Raw genomic sequence first — 23,803 nt, 5'->3', positions numbered from 1 at the left:
TCCTGAACCTATTTGGGGGTTTTCTATTCGCTTTTATTTATTTGTCTAATCTGCAGTATTATCACCAGATAGTATCACTGTGATCATCACTCAGACTTTATAATTTTAAATTCCTTGGCTTTCTTTGCTCAATTATTAAATAAACTCTGGATCATTTTTGTTAGATTCTAACTTGTCCCCAAATAAGTAGTATTGAAATCTTATTTAATGTATGGATTTAATGTGGAGAGTGTTTATCTTTATAATATTACATTTCTCTATCTAGGAACTTACATTTTTTTTTTCATTTATTCACATTTTCTTTTACGTCCTCAATAAAGAAAGGCTACTAGTTTTCTTTGGATAATTTCTAGGTATCTTTAGTTTGTTCCTACACATAGATCTTATAGTTTTTGTTGCTTTTGAGCATCTGTCTTTTTGTTGTTTAAGTTTATTCCTAGGCAGTTTAAAAGTTTTGCTGCTATTATACATGTGTTCTTTTTTCCCTGACTGGCTATTAAATCTCAAGTTCTCAGTCAGTTTGCAAATGAGTAGGTGATTCAGTATTGTTCATAGGTAAATATAATGCTTACACTATTTCCACATATTAGTGTCTAAGTCTGTCTTATGAGACTACTCTGTAAGATTGGCCAGGAGTATATAAGGTTCTTTTTTTTAGTCTCTCAGTGACCTTCTTTAGATTGGGGCCAAGATACACATATTCTTGTGTGAAGTTTCAGTCTCTCGCATCATTGAAGAGAATAAAATCTCTCTCAATCCAGCTTCAGTCTCTTGCTGCCATTCTTGCTCTTCCTCTTCTTCACAGCAAGACTTTTTTTAAAATTCTGGTAAAATGTACACAACATAAAAATTCACCTTTTTAACCATTTTTAAGTGTATAGTTCAGTGGCATTAAGTACATTAAAAATGTTGTGCAACCATCACCGCCATCCATTTCCAGAACTTTTTTATCACCCCATAACAAACTCTGTATCCATTAAACAAAAATCCTATTCTCCCATTTCCCCCAGCCCTTGGCAACTTCTATTCTCCTCTGTCTGTAAATTTGCCTCTTCTAGGTGCCTCATGTAAGTGGAATCAGAGTATATGGAATATTTGTCCTTTTGTGTCAGGCTTACTTCATTTAGCAGAATGTTTTCAAGGTTCATTCATATTGTAGCATGATCTGAATTTTTTTTTTAATAAATACATCTCTCTCTTGTTCTTTACCTTCCATTCATGCCTCATTTAGCCTTAATTTGGCTTCTGCCTTGTCCAACACACCAAGTGAATAGGATCACATAATTGCCAGATACGGTTGGCACTTTTCAGTCATTATCTTGGCCTTACCCCCAGTATTTGACTTCACTGACCATTCCTTCCTTGAAACTGTATTATGATTGGCTTTGTAATTTTTAGCACTTACATTCCTCCTACCTGGTAGATCATTCCTTTTCAGTCTCCTTTGCTGAATGTTCTTTTGCCTATTCCTCTAACTTCAGCAGCCACCTCTTTCTTGGTAACTCTCAGTTTTATTCTGAGCAAAGATCTAAATCCCCATCCACCTGCTGAGTCTTTCCTCTTGGATGTCCCCGTGGAACTTCAAACATACCTCTCACACTGAATGTTCTTCTCTATTCCAACTTCCCCCCTCCATCCTTTACTCAACTCAGTCCTTTAACGGTTTCCAGTCTGGGTTTAATGGGGGCACTGGTGTTACCCAGTAGCTCTGCCTAGAAACCTCAGAGTTGTTTTTACTTCTTTCCCTTGAATAAATCTCCGACTTCCAGTATATCACTAAAGCCCTCATTATATTTTGCCTGGATTATTACAGTAAATAGTCACCTGGCTAATGTTCCATCCTCTAGACTTACTAGCCTGTCATTCACATTCCTGTCAGACCTCTTTCTTATTAGAAAGGTCAAACAGTGTGAAAATATGTAAAATTAAACATTAAAGTTTCTGCCTATTCTGCTACCCCAATCTCTCATAGTTTCATTCCCCAGAGGTAATACGTATCCTTTCTATGCTTTTTTTCTGTACTTGAATAAAACGTTTAACAATGATGGGGTTTTTTAAATTTTGTTTTTGCAAGAATTGCCATTTTTATAGGTAATTACTCTGTAAGTTGCTCTTTGCTCGTGAGTATATCATGATTGTTTTTGAAATACAAAAATAGGGAGAGTCCTGTGTACCCTTCACCCGGCTTTCTCCAGGGGTGACATCTTACATACCTATAGTTCAGTATTAAAGCCAGGATAATTGGTTTGGTACATTACCATTAACTAGATTACAGACCTTATTTGGTTTGTACTTTTTTTTAGAAAATCTATGTTCATTTGTGTGTGTATGTACAACTTCATACAGCTTATGCCATCATGTAGCCACCACTGCAGTCAAGATTTAGAACTGTTCTGTCACCACAGAAGAACTCGCTGATGCTACCTCTCTGTATCCACATCCCCCCACGTGCATCTACCACTGTCTTGTCCCTTGGCAACCACTTAACTGTTACTCATCTTTATAGTTTTGACATTTGAGCATGTTTGTTTTTTGTTTTTGTTTAATTTTATTTACATTCAGTTAACACATAGTGTATTACTGGTTTCAGGGGTAGAGTTCAGTGATTTATCAATCTTACACACACCCAGTGCTCATTACGTCATGTGCCCTCCTTAATGCCCATCACCCAGTTACCCCATCCCCCCACCCCCTCCGCACCAGCAACCCTCAGTTTGTTTCCTGTGGTTAAGACTCTCTTTTGGTTTGTCTCCCTCTCTGATTTCGTCTTGTTTTATCTTTCCCTCCCTTCCTCTGTGCTCCTCTGTTTTGTTTCTTAAATTCCACATATGAGTGAGATCATATGATAATTGTCTTTCTCTGATTATTTTGCTTAGCATAATGCTCTCTAGTTCCGTCCAGGTCATTGCAAGTGGCAAGATTTCATTTGCTTTTGATGAATGAGTAGTATTCCATTTGTGTGTGTGTGTGTGTGTGTGTGTGTGTGTGTGTGTATATACACATACAACATCTTCTTTGTCCATTCATCTGTCAGTGGACATCTGGGCTCTTTTCATAGTTTGGCTATTATTGTAGACATTGCTGCTATAAACATTGAGGTGCGGGTTCCCCTTTGAATCACTACATTTGTATCTTTGGGGTAAATACCTAGTAGTGCAATTGCTGGGTCATAGGGTAGCTCTATTTTGAACTTTTTGAGGAATCTTCATACTGTTTCCCAGAGTGGCTGCACCAGTTTGCATTCCCACCGGCAGTGTAAGAGGGTTCCCCTTTCTCCACATCCTCGCCAGCATTTGTTTCCTGCCTTGTTAATTTCAGACATTCTGACTGATGTGAGGTGGTATCTCGTTGTGGTTTTGATTTGTATTTCACTGATGCCAATATATTAACATGTTCAGATGTTCAACATCACTCAGGATCTGAGCATGTTAATATGAATAATACTAGTTTTGACATGGACTTTTTCACTAAGCATAATCGTCTTGAGATCTGTTCAAATTGTTAAATGTGTCAATAGTTCATTTTTTCAGATTGTTGAGTAACGTTCCTCGTGCCAGAGTTTGTTCAGCCATTCACTCAGGGAAGGACTGTCAAGTTTCCAGTACTTTGTAATGTAAATAAAGCTGCCGTGAACATTTGTGTACAGGGTTTTGTATGAGTATAAATTTTCATTTCCCAGGGATAAATGCCCAAGAGGATGATGGTAAACATATGTTTTGTAAGAAACTGCCAAACTCTTTTCCCGTGTGTCTGTACCATTTTAAATTCCTACAAGCAATGTATGAATGATCCAGTTTGTCTTTAGTATTTAGTATTATCCTTGTTGGTTTTTTTTTTTCCATTTTAGTCATTCTTTAATCTCACTGTGGCTTTCCTTTGCATTTCCCTAATGGCTGTTGATGTTAAATATCTTTTCTTATGCTTATGTGCCATCCGTGTATTTTCTTTGTTGAGGTGTCTGTTCATTTCTTTGCCCCAGTTTTAATTGTGCTGCTTTCTTTGTGTGTGTGCTCTGTTTTCTTAATGAGTTTTGAGGATTCTTTATTTTAGGTACTTGTTCTTTATTATATGTATGATTTTTAAAAATTTGCATTTTTAAAAATAAAATCAAAATGTATTGAAGTATAGTTGACGTAGTGTTATATTAGTTTCAGGTGTATAACATAGCGAATCAACAATTCTGTACGTTATGCTGTGCTCACTATGTAAGTGTAGTTACCACCTATCATCATCAGAACATTTTTATAATATTATTGACTATATTCCCAGTGCTATACTTTTTATCCCCATGACTAATTTCTTTTAAAACTGAGTGTTGGCAAGGATGTGGAGAGAAAAGAACCCTCGTGCGCTGTTAGTGGGAATGTAAATTGGTGCAGCCACTGTGGAAAACAGTAAGGTTCCTCAAAAAATTAAAAATAGAAATACCGTACAATCCCATAATTCCACTGCTAATTACTTACCCAAAGAAAATGAAAACAGTAATTTGAAAAGATACGTGGACCCTTATGTTTATTGCAACAGTATTTACAATAGCTAAGAGATGGAAGAGATCAGGTAGATGTATGGTTTACGAAGATTTTCTCCCGGTCTGTGTCTTCTCAGTCTCTTGACAGTATCTTTGGAAGAACAGAAATGTTTAATTTTGATAAAGTCCAGTTTATCAATTTTTTTTTATGGGGTACTCTTCTGGCATACTCTTCTTCCTAGAGGAAGTCTGCTTAACCCTAGGTCACAAAGGTTTTCTTTTTTCCTCTTATATTTTTTATGGGGTACTCTTCTGGCATACTCTTCTTCCTAGAGGAAGTCTGCTTAACCCTAGGTCACAAAGGTTTTCTTTTTTCCTCTTATATTTTGTTTTAAAAGTTTATAGTTTTAGTGTTTCACATTTAAATCCATAATCCATTTTGAATTAATTTTTGTATATGGTATGAGGTTTTGGTTGAGATTCATTTTGTTTTGCCTATGGATGTCCAGTTCATTTCATTTGTTGGGAAAGCTGTCCTTTCTCCATTGTTTTTGGGCACCTTTGTCAAGAATCAGTTCAGTGTGTGGGTCTATTTCCAGGTTTATTTTGTTCCATTGATCTGTGTATCTATCCCTCTGCACAGTACAACGATTATTGTAGCTATACGGTAAGTCTTGTCATCAGGTAGAGTGATTCCTCTCATTTTATTCTTTCATAAATTCTTTTCTTAATCTTTTGCCTTTCCACATAAATTTTAGAAGAGTATTTATGTCTACAGAAAAAGTCTTGCTGGGATTTGATAAGAATTGAGGTAAACATATAGATCAGTTTTGGGAGAAATTGACATAGTTATTGATTCTGTCTTATTGTTAGTACATATTGCTCTCTCATTCTTTTTAATGTATTCCATAGCATAGATGTATGTATCTTATTTAACTATCCCCCTGTTGGGTATTTAAAGTATTTCTTTAACGCTGGCTTGTGAACAGCTTTTCACTATTTTTCTATTTCGTTGATATAATTGTGCTCTTATAGGAGTATTTTTGTAGGAAATTTTGATCTGTGTTCTAAAAATGTGTTCTAAAAATCTGTATACCTATTTATAGTGAAAAACAACAGTAAGGAGAATGCCTGTTTCCCTATAACCTCTACAACATCGGGAATTATCAATGTTTAAAAATCTTTGCTGATGAAATTATTTCTGTAAAATTCAAGTATATAACTTAAACTAAATTTTTCCATCTTAAAAAATTACATGCTTGTTTCAAAAAAAAAAAAAAAAACCAAACCATACAGTATTGTGGTAAGTGAAAAGGAAAAATCTTCTGTTTTTTTCCTTTTCCTATCCCGTTCTCCAGGGTTGGCCACTGTCAGGTTTGGTGTGAAGCATTATGGATCTTTTTCTATACATACCGTATGCTTTTTCTTTTTTAACAAAAATCATATTTACATTCTGTTCTACAGTTTTCTTTTTTCACTTGATAATGTGTTATGGACAATTTTCATTCATGTACGTGATCTTGTTTAAGTAAAATCTGTTCATATGTGACTCAAGAGTTAAATGAATGTCATGAATGTTTCTGCAAAAAACTTCTAGATTGGCTTTCCACTTTAAAAAAAATACTGTGGCTGAAGTAGAGGGATATTGCTCAGTGGTAACTGTCGTTTGCTTTTTCATTTTTATGAGAATACTGCTTTGTTCAAGAATTCACTTTCTACTTATATTTGTTAGGGAATAGACCTATGATGTCCATAGCTTGCTAGCCCTCTTCTCTTATGCACTGGATTGAGCTAGTAGATAGCGATATAGCAACCTGGTATAAGGCAGCATCTCACTGAAAGTCTCGTGCTTGTGCTGAGTGAGATAGTATATTATGCCAATAAGCAAATACACACCAGAATATATTAAGGCTACAACAAAGTGCACATTTAGAAAATACCATTGGGGAAAATAAAGATGATTATTTATTAAAAGAAAAAGGAGACACAAGAAAAAATAGGCTTTCTTTCAGCCCTGGAATTTCTGTACTGTATTTTCAAGGTACCTCTGTGGTGCCAGGAGAAACCAAACAAAACTTTACTGTGAGGGATACAAATCTGTGTTAACTTCCTCCATACTTATTCTTTATGTGAGCTATTGTAGTTGGTGTCATATAGAGTTGGGCCAAGAGTGTAGGAAGAAAAATGGCCACAGGTAGACTTAATGGCCTGAATTTAATAAGTGATTGCTGTAACCTTCATGAAGGCAGGAATCATGTCTGTCTTACATCCTGAGTGCTTAGGGTAATGTTTGGCACATAGTAGACACTCAGTAAATATCTGTTGAATGAACTAATGGCCAAAGGTGGCGGTGCAGTACCAGGAAGGAGTGGAGAGTGTTGCTCCAGAAGCCATGGGATTAGAGATTTAAGGAAGAAGTAAATACCAGTTGCAAATATGACACAGGGCTTCTAAGGTCAAGTATGAAAAATGTTCACCGGATTTGGCAGTTAGCATATCACAGTTGACTTGATGAGAACAAATTTAATGAAGTCTTCTTTAACATGGATCTGTTCTCTGACACATTGCTACTTGCTTTACGGTACCTTAGTACTTTGTGTAGTATTGAAATTGTGAGTGTTTGTATGATCTTCATGAGCCCATGAAAGGCATCAAGGACAAGGACCTGTTTGTTCTGTTTTTTAATTTTTACTTTGTATCACCAGAGCCTGGCACTATACTTGGCTTATAGTAAGTGCTTAAAAGTGAAGAGTCAAGGCCTATTGTGAATTTTACTCTACAGGAAAAGGTGTTTTGAAGTTGCTGTGTTGTTATTTTTCAAATAATTGTAGAGGTATGAGCTGACTGTGTTTAGCCAAGGCTGTGTATGTATTTTTTTAAGTTGCTGAATGGAATGGTGGGTCATTTGGGAAAGAAAAGCATTTTCAGGTTTTTTAAAAATTAACATACAGTGTATTATTAGTTCGAGGTAGAGTTTAGTGATTCATCAGTTGCATATAACACCCAGTGCTCATTCCATCAAGTGCCCTCCTTAATGCCCATCACCCAATTATCCCACCCCCCCCACCCCCTCCTCACCAGCAACCCTCAGTTTGTTTCCTAGAGTTAAGAGTCTCTTATGGTTTGTCTCTCTCTGTTTTGATCTTATTTTAATTTTTCCTTCCCTTCCCGTATGTTTATCTGTTTTGTTCCTTAAATTCCATGTATGAGTGAAATCATACGGTATTTGTCTTTCTCTGACTTCTTTTGCTTAGCATAATACCTTCTAGTTCCATCCCTATTGTTGGAAATGGCAAGATTTCATTCTTTTTGATGACTGACCTCTTTTTTATCCATTCGTCTGTCAGTGGACATTTGGGCTCTTTCCATTCTTTGGCTGTTGTGGACACTGCCGCTATAAACATCGGGGTGTCTGTGCCCCTTTGATTCACTATGTTTGTATCCTTTGGATGAATACCTAGTGCAATTGCTGGGTTGTAGGGTAGCTCTATTTTTAACTTTTTGAGGAATCTCCATACTGTTTTCCAGAGTGGCTGCATTTTCAGGTTCTTAGGGCTTTTCATCAGATAGGTCCTGAATGTAAATCCTACCCTTGTCCAATGAGATTTATTACCCCAGTTCCCCTATGGATAGTTTCTAGCTTCTTGAGTTTCTAGTCCAGATTCTGAGTGAGGTTCTGTTACTCTGGTTTGAGAGATCAGACCTCTTATCTTAGAAACCAAACATCTTAATTTGCATTTGATCCACATTCTACATAATGTAAAGAGCCTAGCCTACAGTCTGAAAGATTAGATTTACTTCTCTTTTTACCTTTTCTAGACCTAGTTTGAGATAAATATCTAAGAATTGAGAGAGTCCAAGCTTAATGTCTTTGGGATCTGTGGACTGTGTGTAGTTTCGTTAGGAATTAGCCGTGCGGACTTTTTTCCTCTTTTTCTGTTTCTAAATCTGGCACTGATTTTTATTTAAAAGACGCTTTCTACTGCTGCTGGGGTTTGATTTGATTTTTTAATTTTAATGATTCACACTGGAACACATGCATATCCCCCTGCACCATTCACTGTCAAGATGATACTTTATGCTTGTTTTGGCAGAGTTCTCATTTTCTTAGGAGGAAGGTTATTTTTAGTATTGGTGGAAAGATTCTCAAAGGAAATGTGAACTTAAGAGTGATTACAAATGTCCTTCTCTCCTTGGTTGTGCAGGACTGCTCACCAACTTGACTGGTATTTTTCACTGAAACCTTTCAGATAGCAATAATACTTGCTGTCCCTCTCTAACTAGAACCATGAAGCTTGTAACTTTCTTCTCACATCACTAGAGAGGTAAATTAACTTAGAAGTGACAAAAAGAATTTTCTTGATTTGGGTGGGAAATCAGCTTTCCAAAGCTGTCATTGGAATTACCACTATTTAAGGACATTTGGGTTTGAATTATATGTGATTCTGTAGTTTATGACCAATCCTTATTTGGAATGAGACAAAGTATAAATCTATTTCCTTGACAAGACATTGCAGTTGCATTGCTATGATTTAATAAGGAGAGAGAAAAAGCAAAGTATATTTGGAAAAATTCTTCTTTTTGTAAATGGGTAGCTTATTCTCCTGTAGGGCACACAGTGATAATTCATAGATGGTCTTACCTTTCATCTTCATTTTTGTGTTGTTTTGGAAATTACACTTTCAAAAATTAATTTTGGTTTTCTGTGTGGAAGTGGTGTAGTTATAGACTCCTTTGAGAGTCTGAGGAATAACGATGGATCTTCCACCCCTGAAAACTGTTACTACATACAGAATTTTGTTTACAGTTTCAGGACATTCATGGATCTCTTTCTCTCATTACCACCTCATTCAAGAATTCCTGGGATAAGAGAACATCTGGGTACCTTATCCCTTTTTTGGGGGGAGTGTACATTTATTTCTGTATTTATTGAAGTGTACTGACATACACTGTTACTCCACTGCTGTCTTTTATCAAAAGTACCTCAAAACTACTTTGCATATAGTAGAGTAACAGAGTTAAATAGCTGAACCCTCTGTAATGCTTGAGAGCACACACTGTTAAACTGAGGACACAAACAGCTAGTAATCCAAACACATGAACAGGTGTATCAGCTTATGTAAATAAGTGTGTTTTTAAAATATATTCTGGGGTTATTATTAGCGGGTGTTTCTCTAGAGTTGTATGTTGCAAAGAAAATGGGGAAGGAAGAGGTCCCATCCTCAAAATGGTTAAGAGAGAAAATTGTGCAAATGTAGAAAACTAATTTTTCCCTGTATTTTAAACGAGAGCAATGAGCTGTTAGAGGGTTAGTTTAGGTTTAGGTTTCAAAACTGAAGTCAAGTAAGGTCTAAATTCGTCATTTAGAGGCTGGACTTGTAGCCACAGGGCAAGTCCCCGCAGGTAGAAGAGTCACTGTCCCGAAGAAGCTAATGTTGCACTGGCTTGATGGAGGAGGCCTGTAGACTGTCTGTGGCCTGTTTACCCTAGCACCACGCATGGCCGTCCACATGAACCAGCTTTCCGTTAACGTCTGCAGTCTGTCTCCAGCAGTATTTTGAGGGCCAGCCTCCTGGTGGCCCTAGGAGATTAGAATTCTGGAAACTTGAGCTGCAGTCTTCTTACCACTCAAGCTGTTCTTGGTGCTGAGCCAGCTCTCGCTGTCTTTATATGTGTCCTAAATATCTTGATGGTCGACTTTGTTTTCTTTCTTGTTTCTTTGTGTTTGGCACAGTCAGCTTGTGTGAGGATACGGTTTTTATTACATCTTTGAAAGAACAGATGTCCTAGCTGAGGTTTTAACTGAAAGAGACTTTTTTATTCGTGTAATAGCTTGTAATAATCAGGTCTGGCGTGAAAGTTGCGCATATACACGTAGTATATTTTTTATCCTTTGTATCCTAATAAATGGGTCTAATTCAGGGATCCCCTCCTCTGTGAAGCCTTTCCTAATTCCTTTTTCCCCTCTCTCTTCCCAGAATTGGCCACTTCTTCCTCTGTGCCTCTACTGGTAACCCTGTATGGATTTTCCCACTTCATTATATTTCCCTATTTGTTTATAGTCTGTCTCACTGGACTAGACCATAAGCTTCTTAAGGATGTGGTCTGTATCGTACTCCTTTCTGCCTAGCACATAGAAGGTACTCAGAAATGTTTTCCGAATGAATGAATGGGTGAGTGACCCCAGTATATTGAAGCATATTGAAGTCCGGGATTAAAAACTCAAATACCTCCAGGGTCCAGGCAGAAATGAGTTAAGCAGACCTGGTAGGGAGTATGGGAACCTGCAGAGCACAAGCCTTATCTCACAGAGGCAGCTGCTGCTCAGCTCCAGCCCGTTGGTGCCCTGTAGGCATGACGACTGTGGTACCGCATCTCTTTTAAGAGAAGCCAGACATTCGGGCTTTTATATGAAATTTCTCAGTTACTAAATGTTGGCAACTAATTAAGAGTTGTCTAAAAACGTTTTATTGAGGTATAATTTACATACAAAAAAGTGTATTTGTTACGGGTGGACAGCTCGGTCTGTATTCACAGACTGAAGTGATTTTTTTATGTGGGCCAAACAAAACTGGAGTGACTTGCAAGCCACCAGTCTGCAGCTTGTGACAAAGACCGTATGGGGACCTGTATAGTCTAGTTAAGAATCACCGAATAGGTAAAAGTGTCTGAGAGTGGTGTGTAGAATTTATTTGGATTATGATTTCAAAGAAATCAAATGTAAAAGAACCTTTATGAAACAATTGGTGGATTTAAATGTTGACTGGCTACTTAATAATACTAAAGAATTATTAATTATTTCAGATGTAATATAACTGGTTTGTTTTATATATATATATATATAGAGAGAGAGAGAGAGAGAGAGAGAGAGAGATTGAGATCCAATTTTTTAGAGCAGTTTAGGAAACAGTTGAGTGGAAGGTAGAGAGTTCCCATATACCCCCTACCTCCACACGTGCATAGGCTCTCCCATTATCAGCATCTGCTACCAGGGTGGTATGTTTATTACATTTGGTGAACCTACACTGACACATCATAATGATCACCCAAAGCCCATAGTTCACAGTAGAGCTCATTCTTGGTGTACATTCTGTGGGTTTCAACAAATGTATAATGATACATATCTACCATTATCATATGTAGTTATTTTTTAGAAGAGTCCTCAGAGACACATACTAAAACAATTTATGGGTGAAATAAATGAATTGGTGCTGGAATTCACTTCAAAATAATTTGGGAGGAGTGTAAAAGTTGAGGTGTAAATGAAACAGGATTGACCATGTGTTGACAATCATTGAAGCTGGGTAGTGGGTACTCATCCTATTAGTGTCTCTGTTTTTGTATGCATTTGAACTTCTCCACCTCCAGAAGTAGAGCCAGAGTCGAAGATAAAGCTGGGGCATGAATTTTTGGGTCTAGGATAACATGGGACACTACTGCTGGTGACAGAAGTAAACTTCTGGAACTGAAGTCTGCAAAAGTCATGGCATTTTTCTTTTTTCTTTTGCAGGGCCTGAAAGTCAGTATACTAAGACTGCTCAGGAGATTGTGAATGTCTGTTACCAGACACTGACTGAGGTAGGTGGTAAACAAGAGGTGTCCTTGGGATGTAGCATTCTGGAATACCTTTGTTCCCTTGGGTGGGGAGGTCTTCCCTGCCTATCTGATTTTCATATGTAACCTCCTACCCCACGTCCCTCATTTCCTTTCCTGCTTTATTTTCCTACCTAGTGCTAAATGTTTTTAACAAGCTATATGATAATTTACTTTTCATATGTGACCTGTCACTAGAAGAAGCTCCATGAAGACAAGGATTTTTGTCTGCTTTGTGTACTTTTATTTTATTTATTAAATAGGCTCCATGCCCAACGTGGGGCTCAGACTCACAACCATGAGATCAAGAGTCGGATGCTCTGCTGACTGAGCCAGCCAGGCGCCCCTGCTTTACGTTTATATCTTCGGTGCCTAAAACATGTGAATTCACTAGTTTTGTTTATTTCTCAGTATGATGAGCATTTGACTCAACTTGAGAAGGATATTTGTACAGCTAAGGAAGCAGCTTTGGAGGAAGCAGAATTAGAAAGCTTGGACCCAATGACCCCAGGGCCTTACACACCTCAGGTGAGTCTGAAGACTAGGAACTGCCTCTTAGAGTTTTCTTATTGGTTTGGGAAATTGGGAGCATGTTAACAGATATATTTACTGAGATACCCTTCTTCTCTGTCCTTCCTCTTCATATGCCTTTCGTGTGCTTTCTTGTCTTCTCAAAGGCTAAGGTGAGTGAGGGCCATGGGTCTTGGTGGCCTTGCTGAGTCCAGAAGAAGCAGTTGTGGGATGAAGGAGTGGGGTGGGATCTTAGTTGTTGAGGCAGTATTTAGGAATACCAGATTCCTGACTACTGTGGCCACAGGTATCCTCTTGAGTCTCTGGAGTTCCCTTGCCTATGAATTGGGGTTCTAGGCTCATCCCTAGAGGATAGAATTCTCAATTATAGACATTGGCCACATTGTTCCTGTGCCTCATAGACGCCCGATTCCTCATTCCTTCAGATGTATCTCAGTGTATCTTAGATGTCACCCATTTGCCTGGATTGATTCCCTTTCCTTGTAAATGAGGACAGGTAACATTTATAATGTTCTTAAAGTTACATGTCACAAGAGTACAGAGCAGGATTAATAAGAAATTTTTAGTCTTTCTGTTCTGTCCCTTGGATATATTTGAACATAAGCATATGTTTCCATATTTGAAGAATGGGACTTATCAAGAACATAGTTGGTGCTTGGTTTCTGTATTGAAGGCACTGTGGTAAAGTGGGAAGTACATGAATTTTGGCAATAAAACAGGCCTGGGTTTGAATCTTAGCTCTGCTCTTATCTAGCTTTGTGAACTTGGGAAGTTAGCTTAAGCCCGCTCAGTCTCCTTTTCTCTAAAATGTGCTTTTCGAGATTATCATAAGCATTAAATGAGTTAATTTGTCTGGCATGTAGGAGACATTCAGTAAATGCTTCCTTGTCTGTATGAAAATTGTCTACAAAGTTCTCAGACTTCCTTTCAAATTTAACCAAAGATTTTAATGCAAAATTCTCCCAATTCCCACTGGAATACTTTTTTTCATTCTACTCTGAACTGATACTGCAACCTGTATGATCTCTGTTGGATTATTGCTGTTTGTATTTTCATGCACTCTCCCTATCTATCTTTTACTCTCTTTTACCCCAAAACCTAGGTTACTGAGGGACCAAGTATAAAGAGTCCTAAGATACTACTTCCAGGCCCAGAACAAGGAAAGGCTGTTGGAGTATGTGGGCAGATTGGGTCCGGGGGGCTTGGGTGAGTGATGTTGCCCAGGAAAGCCCTTTTTGCTTAATAGGCCTATAGTTCCCACAGGGCCCTTTCTGGTAAGTTAAAGCCTGGGTTTTAGCCATCATTCCTCAGAAGAGTCTAGCCACTGAGCAGCACATGCTTAGCTCTAATCTTTGACGGCATAAACCTAGTCCTTTGGTGAGTCAAAGCCTCAGACCCGGAGGTTATCTTCGTTTTTTGCGTGCCCCTCCCCCACTGTCTCAGGTGGCTGAGGAAAGCCTGGCAGCTGTTCTCCCTTCTGGGCAGTGGCTGTTGTTCGGTACAGGTAGAGGGTCCCCTGTGAAGAGTAGGGTGTAGATAGCACCTCTTCATTACTTCATTCACCCTTTCGTCATTGCCTTCACGCATACATACACTTCATAAAATAGGAAGCCCTGAGCATTTTCTCTTAACCTGAGGAAGGTGCACCCGAGCGGTTGTCCTTACTCATTGCTATTTTCAAGCCCAGTGTTACTCAAGAGGGTTTGTGTAGGTTTAACCTGTCATAATTCTGGGTGTATGGAAACGTAACAGTAATTAGACTACTTCCATCCCTAAATGGTGGTAGTCAATAATGTATTTTCACTCAACTCTTTCCTCCTAGCTTGAATGACATCATATATTTAGCTTAACACTTCACCTAAAATGGCGCACCTTGCAGTTCCCCAGTAGCCCCTCATTCCCTGATTTTCTCTTCTGTTCAACCACTAGTTTACTTGCTCTGTAATGCTTTAAATTCTGTGTTGCCTCTTTCTCCAAAACCCTCTTCAATCATCCTTGTTTGCTTTTTTAAAAAACCCCACAACGTAACACATATGTCGGGTTTTTTGTTGATAGAAGCAACATGTTCATTGGGAAATATCAAGAAGGAGTAAGTTACCTAGAGTTAAGTCCACCACTCCGAAAGAACCAGCTACTGTGAACATTTTGGTGTGTTTCTTTCAAATCTGGGGGGGGGGGTGCACGCACGCACATGTGCTCACCAGGGTATGTAGACACTGTTAAAGTGAAATTGGTCAATATGGTTTTGTGTCTTATTGTTTTCCCTTCACATTATGTTATGAACATTTTATCTCATTAATGTTTGAAAACATGATTTTTAAATAGCTACGTAATATTTTTACCCTCCGAGTTTTAGAGAACGCTTTCATACTTCTCCAGCCTGTTCTTTATCAGTTCCTCCTGCCCTCCTGTCACTGAAAAGTCCATTTGCTAAATCCCTCATCTCTTCAGGAGAGGGAAGAGGGAAGGAATCTATAATTTATTGAATACCAGGCATGGGGTAAGGAGCTTACACATTCATTCTCCCAGCAACCTTGGGAGGCAGACATCATCCATGTTTTATAATTGAGGAAACCAAGGCTTAGAGTGATTAAATAATTTGTTAAAGTTACTCAGCTAGCAAATGGTGGAGCCAGGACTCAAACCCAGGGCATTTTTTTCCAAAGCCCATGTTGTTTTTTTACACCACACCATTTTGCCTCATAGCATCCTCTGATGAGCTCATAAACTATTAACCCACTACATGCCCTTGTTGGAATTGGAATTCCTTTATGCGATTTCCTATTAGATGTCTCTAAACCAAAGAATCAAAATTGTGCAGGTGTGAAGCCCTGGGCCTGCAAACAGTGAGTCAGGGCTTAGAAGACACTAGGTTATTGACCAGAAAGACTGTTGGGCCGTAGAACTGTCCCACAGCTTTGATGCTCTTCTGCTTCAGGCTTCTGATCGTATACATCAGATGTCGCTCTGCTAGAACGAGCAAGCATTTGTAGGATTCCCAAAGACCTGTCCATAAAGCTGTGTCAAACTGTTTCTCTTTAAGTGGATTGCTCTGCATGACCTTTTTCTGCAGTGAATGTTCTAAAGGGGAGTTCTGTATTTCTTACTCCCTTTCCTAAATAGAAGCTTAAGTTGTACATTTGTGCCACAGCCTCCTGATTTGTATGACACCAACACATCCCTCAGTATGTCTCGAGATGCCTCTGTATTTCAAGATGAGAGCAATATGTCTGTCCTGGATATTCCCACTGCCACTCCAGAAAAGCAGGTGACCCAGGTAGGATGTTCTTTTTCTCTTGGTGGCATTGGTCATATGCTTTGGTGGGGAGTGGGGGAGTGATGGTGGTGATACATGATATGTATCATGGATGATTGGGCCCCTTTGGCCCTGGGAATGAAGGCTTAGAAATGGGATTTCAAGGTGGGCTGGTGGCAGGTCACATGACTGGCATTGTCTTCTGTCTGTCCCCATGGGCAGAGTCAGGCACAAGAGCACTTCAGGGAAGGCACAAGTATGAAAAGTGTATGAGGCATCAGAGCAACCTCACAGGTGACTAGAAAGACCAACTGCATTCAGAGACAGAGTTCAAAATAATTGGCCCTGCTACTGTACTGTATGTATGCTGTAATATAAATGATTTATAAAATTAAATGAAATTTTAAAAATTGGCCTGTTCTAGAGGTGTCCGAAGATACTCCCGATCTGAAGCTGAAAATCCTCTCAGCTGATCTCAGGCAGGCTTCCACTGGAGAGTACAAAGCCCAGGAGAGTTTTTCTGTCCCGAAGAGTCCTAACAGAAGCTAAGGAAAGCTTGCGTTAGGAAGGAAGAGTCTCCTTGTGATGATATGGAAGAGCAGAACAAGGACCTTCCCATTCTTCGGGTTTTTGGTGTTTGGTTTTTGGTTCTACTCTACCAGTGATTTCCAAAGAATGAATGGGAAAAAGCACACATGCCTTGAGCTGTGTCAGCAGCCCCCACTAGCTGTGGGGTTGGCTGGGATATCAGGGAGGAGCATCCGCCCTGGGTGAGAGCCCTTGGTTAACTCCTCCTGCAGGCACGTCCCTCAATGATGTGCTATTTGTGTTCCTTACTCAGATGCACCAGGGCCGAGGTAGGCTGGGCGAGGAAGACTCTGATGTAGATATTGAAGGGTATGATGATGAGGAGGAGGATGGGAAACCTAAGACTCCAGCCCCAGTGAGTATGCTTACAGAAAGCTCATGGTTACGTTATACCCTTACATGATAGGGCCCCGCTAGTACAGGGCAGGCCAAATCCCAAGGCGATATCAGAGAGTCCATAGTGAGGCCCAATCAGACTTTAATCCTTGAAAAATCAGCTGTATCAGTCAATCCACCACAGTTACTTAACTTCTCGTGAGGCAGCAAGGGGGGTGCTGGTGGTGGCCTCTAGTCTCTTACTTGGTCAATTGATGGGACTTGGACCCCAACTGGTCTCATTCAGGAAGGCGAAGATGCAGACGGTGATCTTGCAGATGAGGAGGAAGGAACTGTGCAACAGCCTCAGGCCAGCGTCCTGTATGAGGATTTGCTTATGTCTGAAGGAGAAGATGATGAGGAAGACGCCGGGAGTGATGAAGAAGGAGACAATCCTTTCTCTGGTAAGTCTTGTTCCTCGGCTTCTGTTCTAGGTAGCTCACCGTAGCACCTTGAGGACTGGCTAGGAAACTCTGGGCCACATATCCCTTTACCAGAAGCTGCTCTTTCCTTGAAGTCTCATTCACAGACTCAGAGTACTGAGCCCTCACAGGATGATGACACTCATTAGCCTTCGAGGAGGTGAAGAGATAGAACACAGAAGTGCAAAAGATGACCGTGGAAGAGGCAGTGCCTAAGTAGCATCTTGGGTTTGAATATTTGATGAAGATGAGAAAGAGGTGTTGTGTTTGTAATAGGGAAGGGAGGGGGAATAAGGAAATCAGATCCTGCTCTACTCAGCCATGAGAAAGAATGAGATCTTGCTGTTTGTGACAACATGGGTGGACCTAGAGGATATGATGCTAAGTAAAATAAGTCAGTAAAATAAGTCATGTATGATTTCACTCGCGTGGGAACCAGAAAATCAAACAAAGCAGAAACAGACCCCTAAGTACAGAGAACAAACTGAGGTTGCCAGAGTGCAGTGGGCGGGGGTGGGGTGGGGGGGGTGATGGGTGTGAAGGGGAGTGGGAGATCCAGGCTCCAGTTACAGAATGAATATGTCATGGCAATAAAAAGCATATGGAATATAGTCAATGATATTGTAATAGTATTGCCCGTTGACAGATGGTAGCTGCACTTGCAGTGAGCATAGAATACTGTATGTATTGCCAAGTCACTGTGTTGTAATCCTGAAACTAATAGAATATTGTATGTCAACTATGCTTCAGTTAAAAAAAAAAAAAGATCCTATTAGGTTTATTTCGTCAATTAATAGCAGTGGCAGGGAAAAGTACAGGAGATGATGGGGGACGAAAACAAGACCGGGCTGAGATGAGAAAAGGAAGTGGTTATTTGGATTCTGTTTCTAAACTGTGGTCTTGCCGATGTTGGCCCGAGGCCCCCCTCTGAGGTGAGGAGTCCAGGCAGGGTGCCTGTATAGATGTGGGGCAGTAACTGGTTTGGGAAGACCAAGCCATAGGGGGTATTTCTGTCCAGCTTATCTCAGGACCGTCTTCTTTTCACAGCTATCCAGCTGAGTGAAAGCGGAAGCGACTCTGATGTGGGATCTAGTGGGATAAGACCCAAACAGCCCCGCATGCTTCAGGAGAACACAAGGATGGGCATGGAGAACGAAGAAAGCATGATGTCCTATGAGGCAGACGGTGGGGAGGCTTCTCATGGTTTGGAGGATAGCAACATCAGGTAATGGGCGGCAGCGTGCTACAGGGCTGCGGCATCAGTGCCCGGCTGCAAGGGCACAGGGCCCGGCATCAGATTACTTTCATCCATCAGACATTTCCAGAGCACCCTCTAGGGCCAGGCACCGTGTAGGCCCTTGGGGGAGACACAGAGAAGCAAGCCATAGCCTGCCCTCGAGGAGCTCACAGGCTAGTGGAAGAGACTGATAACCAACAAAATCATGACAAATACAGTGTGCTAAGTACAAAGTGCCAAGTCACCACTGAGGAGGGAGTGTCTCACTCTGCTTGGTGCGATCAGGGGAAGTTTTGCAGAGGAGGGAACATTCGAACTGGACCTGGCAGTAAGGCTGAATAGGAAGAGTCTGCTAAGTAGAAAAGCGGCAGGAGGTGAGGAGACCCTTAGAGATGGAACAGTAGGTTCAAAGGCACAGAAATATACCAAAGGATGTTCCAGGGTGAACGGAGGTTGTGGGGAGTTGTGGCTCCAGAAGCAGCAAGGGAGTATATTGTAGAGGACCTTAGGTGGCATGTTCAGACACTTGGAGTTTGGGTAATGGGAATCATCACTTCAAGGAAAAGGAAGTAACATGAGTTTTTTATGTTAAATACCTCTAGGGCAATGATAAGGATTTCAGCTGGGATCTGTTGGAGGTGGGGGAAAGGAAGGGACATATTGAAGAGCTATTTACAGAATAGATCAGTTGGATTTAGGAGGTAGGGAGATAGATAATGAATGGGAATGTCACTGAGATAGGAAAGTGAAAAGAGCAGGTAGGTATTTGATGAGGCAGGAAAGGAGGAAAAAATGAAATTTGTCTTTGGACATGTTAGATTTAAGGTACATCAGATGCATTTAGCCAGAGGTATCCAGGAAGCAGTTAGTCTTTATTTACTCATTAAGCAAATATTTATCACAAGTTCAGAAGCAACTAAGATGTGGTGCCTTCCTTCAAGGAGTTCAGTCTAGTGGGAAACCTAGAACAGGTTAACAGACGATCATAGTGTGACTTGGAAAGTGCTGTGATAGGCAACCGCAGGGATTTTCTGGGACTTGGATAGGAGTGGGGTAGAGGAGCTGCTTAGAGAAGGAAACCGAGCTAACTCGGATGAGGAATTACCTAGAAGAAGAAGAAAGCAAAGGGCACTTCAGAGAGCAAGAACAGCATATGAGGCATGAAACAGTTCTAGAGCATGTAAGCAGCTTGGTGTGGCCAGAGCTTCTGATCCATGGTCTGTGAGAGAGAGCCGATTTACAGAGGTAGGTAAGGACCAAATCATGAAGGGCCTGAAAGTTCAGGGCAGACATTGAGAAGTATGAGCACATCTGCATTTTGGAAAGAGTGCTCTGTACCCCAAAAGAAATGCACATGGCCAGTAAATATATGAAAAAATAACTTCCCTAAGACTCAAAGGAAGGCAATAAAACAATGAAATGCAGTATTTTACCTGTAAGAGTGACAAAGATGAAAATGAATGATGATGCCCGGTGTTGGGAAGGTGTGTGGAAAGACCTTCTCCAATGACTGCCGGTAATGTGAATTGATAAGGTGGGGTGGGTGGGAGAGAGCTGTAGCAATTTATCATTATAAACCAAAACCTCAGAAAATGTGCATCCCCCTTGGGGGCCAATTCCATGCCTAGGAAATTATTCTGTGGCAGTAATACAGCACCTTCATCAAGACATTTGTACAGGGAGTTTGTCTTTCATAGTGGGAATGTTGGAGACAGCTTCAGCGTCCCGGTGAGAGACGGTTGTGTCAAGTCATGCGGCAGCCGTATAGTGGAGTGCCATACAGCGATTAAGAGGGTGCTGTAGATGGGTGTTCACTGACATGGAAAGGCGCTCATTATAATCATTAGTGTGTAAACAGATTCCTGAGGAGTATGTAGAGTATTCCAATTTTGTAAAATAAAAAATGTCTAAGCATCTAAGTTAAGCGCATAGAAAAAAAATTTGGAAGGTCATATACCAAGAGATTATATCTGGTTGATGGAGTTGCTGGTGATTTTTTTTCTTTTTTTTTTTTCTGGCATGTATTTTATTTTTTTAAAAAAACCAGTGAACATGCATTGCTTGTGTGGTGTTTTTTTTTTAAGTAAAATTAAGAATAAACAAACAAAAAATAAAGAGCACTGTGGCAGAAGTGTGAAGAATGAATTGGAGGAGAGCAAGACTGGAGGCATCAAGACCGATTTCAGCGGCGTAGGCCAGAGATAGCAAAGGACTAAACTAAGGCAGGTGGAGTAGAGATGGGAAGGAGGGGACAAGATAATGGAAGAAGTAGAATCTTCAGGACCATTGACTAATTGGATCTGCACGTGCATGAAGCTGTAAGTGGGAGATGAAACTCTGAGGCTGTCTGCATTTACGGCCACGCCAGCCGGCAGCGTGTGGTTCAGGTGTAGGGGAGTTTCTTTCATTCGGGTTCTTGTGAATATGAAGTTGGCAGGTTGATGTTTTGAACAGGATCATTTTTCTCTCGGGGACCTACAGAACAGTCATTTTAGTGTCCAGGGGAGGTGAGATGGGCTGATCCCATGGTGGCACTGAGAACGGGACTGGTCAGCTAGAGGGTGGTACCTGAGCTTGAGAGATGACCTGTTTCTCTTCTCAGTTATGGGAGCTATGAGGAGCCTGATCCCAAGTCGAACACCCAAGACACAAGCTTCAGCAGCATCGGTGGGTATGAGGTATCAGAGGAGGAAGAAGATGAGGAGGAAGAGCAGCGCTCTGGGCCGAGCGTACTAAGCCAGGTCCACCTGTCAGAGGACGAGGAGGACAGTGAGGATTTCCACTCCATTGCTGGGGACAGTGACTTGGACTCTGATGAATGAGGCTTCCTTTTGGGGCCTTCCTGGTTAACCTTCGCTGTTCTCCAGTCTAGGTGGCTCACCTTCCTTAATTTGTTCATAATTGTTGTATAGCGTCTGATCCTGAAATCACTAGATTGACTGACACCTTAGCCTTTAAGAAATAGTATATAAATGGTAATAAATCACCTCTTCTGATCTTCCCCGGGGCAGTGTCACACTTTGATTTAAAACCAAGCAACCCCTTTTTCCGTACCACTAACAAAAGGAGAACAGTCTCTTCTTTCTCCCGTGCCCTCCTTTAGCTCCACTTAACTGCTCTTGGTATCACTTTTCCCTCAGGAAGGAGGAGCAATTATGAGAGGACTAACAATTTTCTGTCTTCTGGGTGTATTAGACATTTTCCAAGCATGGTATTATCTCAGTTTTCTAATTTGCAGGCTGGAACAGGTGACAGCCCCCTGCTGGGACAGAGAATTGGGTTCTGGTAGACTCGGTGCCCCAGTAAACACATAAACCTATTGGACAAACTGCCTGTTACTTTATTATTGATTTGATTTTACAATGCCTTGTCCCTAAATGGATTTGAGGCAAATGACTTCATCTTTGAAACAGCCTGTATGTCAGAAATGATGTTGCCATGTGAATGTGTTCTGTGCCCCTCGTCCCCAGGGGACAGGGTAGGACAATGGTAAGGTCCTTAGGGCAAAGACTTTCTTTTCATGCGTAGGATTTGGTTCTGTGCGTAGTAGGTACTTAGTAAATGTTCCTGCGATCATAACATCCTCAAAAGATTTGTTTTTGACCATCTGCTCCATGATAAGCACTGTCAGATCCTTGGGATGCAAAAGTAAATAAGACACATTGCTTTTACCTAAAGAGCTCACCCTCAAGTTGGGGAGGGGGAGTGGAATTCAAAACTCGTTTCTTAAATCATTACAATGGTGCTGTGAGCTAAGTGCAATGAAGACACTAGATGTAGAGGGGAAAACAGAGGAGTGACCATGTCTGAAAAAGGGAGGTCTTCCTAGAGGTAATTTATAAGCTGACTGTTGAAGAATGAGTAGGAGCTTGCCAGATGGAAAAGTGCAGGCAGAGTGTAATCTGCTATCTCTAAGAGCAGTGTGTGTTCCTGATTTGTTTGTGCCCGCCCGCCTTGTTCCAGAAAGGATCGGAGGTGGTTTGTGCTCCAGTCCTTTAATGCTGGAGTGGCTAGAGATGAGACTGAAAGACTGGCAGGAAGCATATCCTCGATGCTAACGGGTGTGAACTGTGTATTATAGGAAATGAGTACTGGTAGAATGATTGCACCAGATTTGTGTTTTAGAAATTTTCTCTATGTCGAACGAAAGAAATTGAAGAATCCTATGTAACAGACGAGTTTGACCCCACTTTTGTAAAAGACAACCACGTGTGTATATTTATATGTGTGTATATACTTGTATATGCAGAGGAAAAGGTCTGAAGGGATATACGCTAAACTGTTCACAGCGATAACTTCTGGGGAATGGGATGGGGGGGGCTCTGTGGTTGTGTGTATACTGGGAATGTATTGTGCTTTTATTTCTGTATTGTTTGAATTTTTTATAAGTATGTACTATTTTTGTAATAAAAAATTTTTTTAAATACTCAGCAATAGTGTGGAGAATGGTTTGGAGGGGACCAAATCTAGTTCAAGTAAGGGGTATTGGAGCCCAGTCTAAGGCTGTGGCATTAAGATGGGGAGGAGGGGCATGAGTTTGAGAGATCTTCCGGGGGTAGAATCAACAGGACTTGACCAATTGGCATTTGAGGGTAGAAAAGGAGGAATGGAATGGAAGGTGGCTTTCAGAATTTTGGTTTGGGAGATTGGATAGGTACATGGTATTCATTCATCTGTTCAGCCAACATTTATCAAGGCCCCCCTGCTTTTATCAGGCAGTCTGCTGGATGCTGATATAAAAGTAAGGTCTAGTTTCTGGTCTCAGGGAACTCTAAGGGCTAGAATGAGAGAGAGACATGTAAATGTAAATAAGTTTAATAAAACACGATCATTGCAATAAATACGTAACGAGGATCTGTGGTGAGAGGAAGGAGTTACCAACTTTGCTGATGGAGTGAGGATGGGAAGGCTTCACAGGGGTGGCCTTTGAGATGGGCCATGAGAAGTAGGTGGGAGTTTGCCAGGCAGAGGGGGGTGGGGAGGGGGGGCGTTCTTGGCAGAGGCATGAGATTACATGGTCTGTTCATGGAACGAGTAGTTCTGGATGGGTGGAATAGAGGGAACATACGTAGGGTGGTGATGACCGTGCTTAGGACCAGATGCTCGTTTCAGAGCGATGGCGCTGGCCGCACTTTGAGAACAGATGGACTTGGGGGGAGAGGGCGATGTCAGATGAGATGATGGAGACTCAAGCTGGCCAAGGCATGGGCCGTAGGACCGTGATGAGAGGTACACTTTGGTGACTGACTGGATGATGGAAGGTAAAGGAGTGGAAAGTAGGTTTCTGACTTAGGTGACTGGGGCAATGGTGATGCTGTTCACAGGCTGTGTTT

At 40.8% G+C, this 23,803-nt stretch overlaps 1 protein-coding gene across 7 annotated transcripts in view; it reads left to right on the top strand.

Moving 5' to 3' along the window:
• TAF1 (TATA-box binding protein associated factor 1) overlaps nucleotides 1-22,900 on the top strand; it is a 71,287-nt gene extending 48,387 nt beyond the window's left edge. For 5 of the 7 annotated variants that reach the window (XM_087859521.1, XM_087859522.1, XM_087859520.1 and 2 more), the window contains 7 exons: nucleotides 11,979-12,046; nucleotides 12,473-12,589; nucleotides 15,744-15,869; nucleotides 16,690-16,791; nucleotides 17,059-17,215; nucleotides 18,281-18,458; nucleotides 21,073-22,900. In XM_087859521.1, coding sequence (XP_087715647.1) covers nucleotides 11,979-12,046; nucleotides 12,473-12,589; nucleotides 15,744-15,869; nucleotides 16,690-16,791; nucleotides 17,059-17,215; nucleotides 18,281-18,458; nucleotides 21,073-21,292 — 968 coding nt within the window. In that variant the 3' untranslated portion in view covers nucleotides 21,293-22,900. The remainder of the gene's footprint in view (nucleotides 1-11,978; nucleotides 12,047-12,472; nucleotides 12,590-15,743; nucleotides 15,870-16,689; nucleotides 16,792-17,058; nucleotides 17,216-18,280; nucleotides 18,459-21,072) is intronic. The other 2 variants (XM_087859524.1, XM_087859523.1) reach the window with 1 other exon arrangement.
• Nucleotides 22,901-23,803: the final 903 nt, after the last annotated feature.

This window comes from Ursus americanus, chromosome X, assembly GCF_024610735.1.
Source record: "Ursus americanus isolate L20-20 chromosome X, mUrsAme1.1.p, whole genome shotgun sequence".
NCBI lineage: Eukaryota > Metazoa > Chordata > Mammalia > Carnivora > Ursidae > Ursus > Ursus americanus.
The sequence above is the reverse complement of the archived record's forward strand: the minus strand, read 5'-3'. Positions and strand labels throughout refer to the sequence as shown.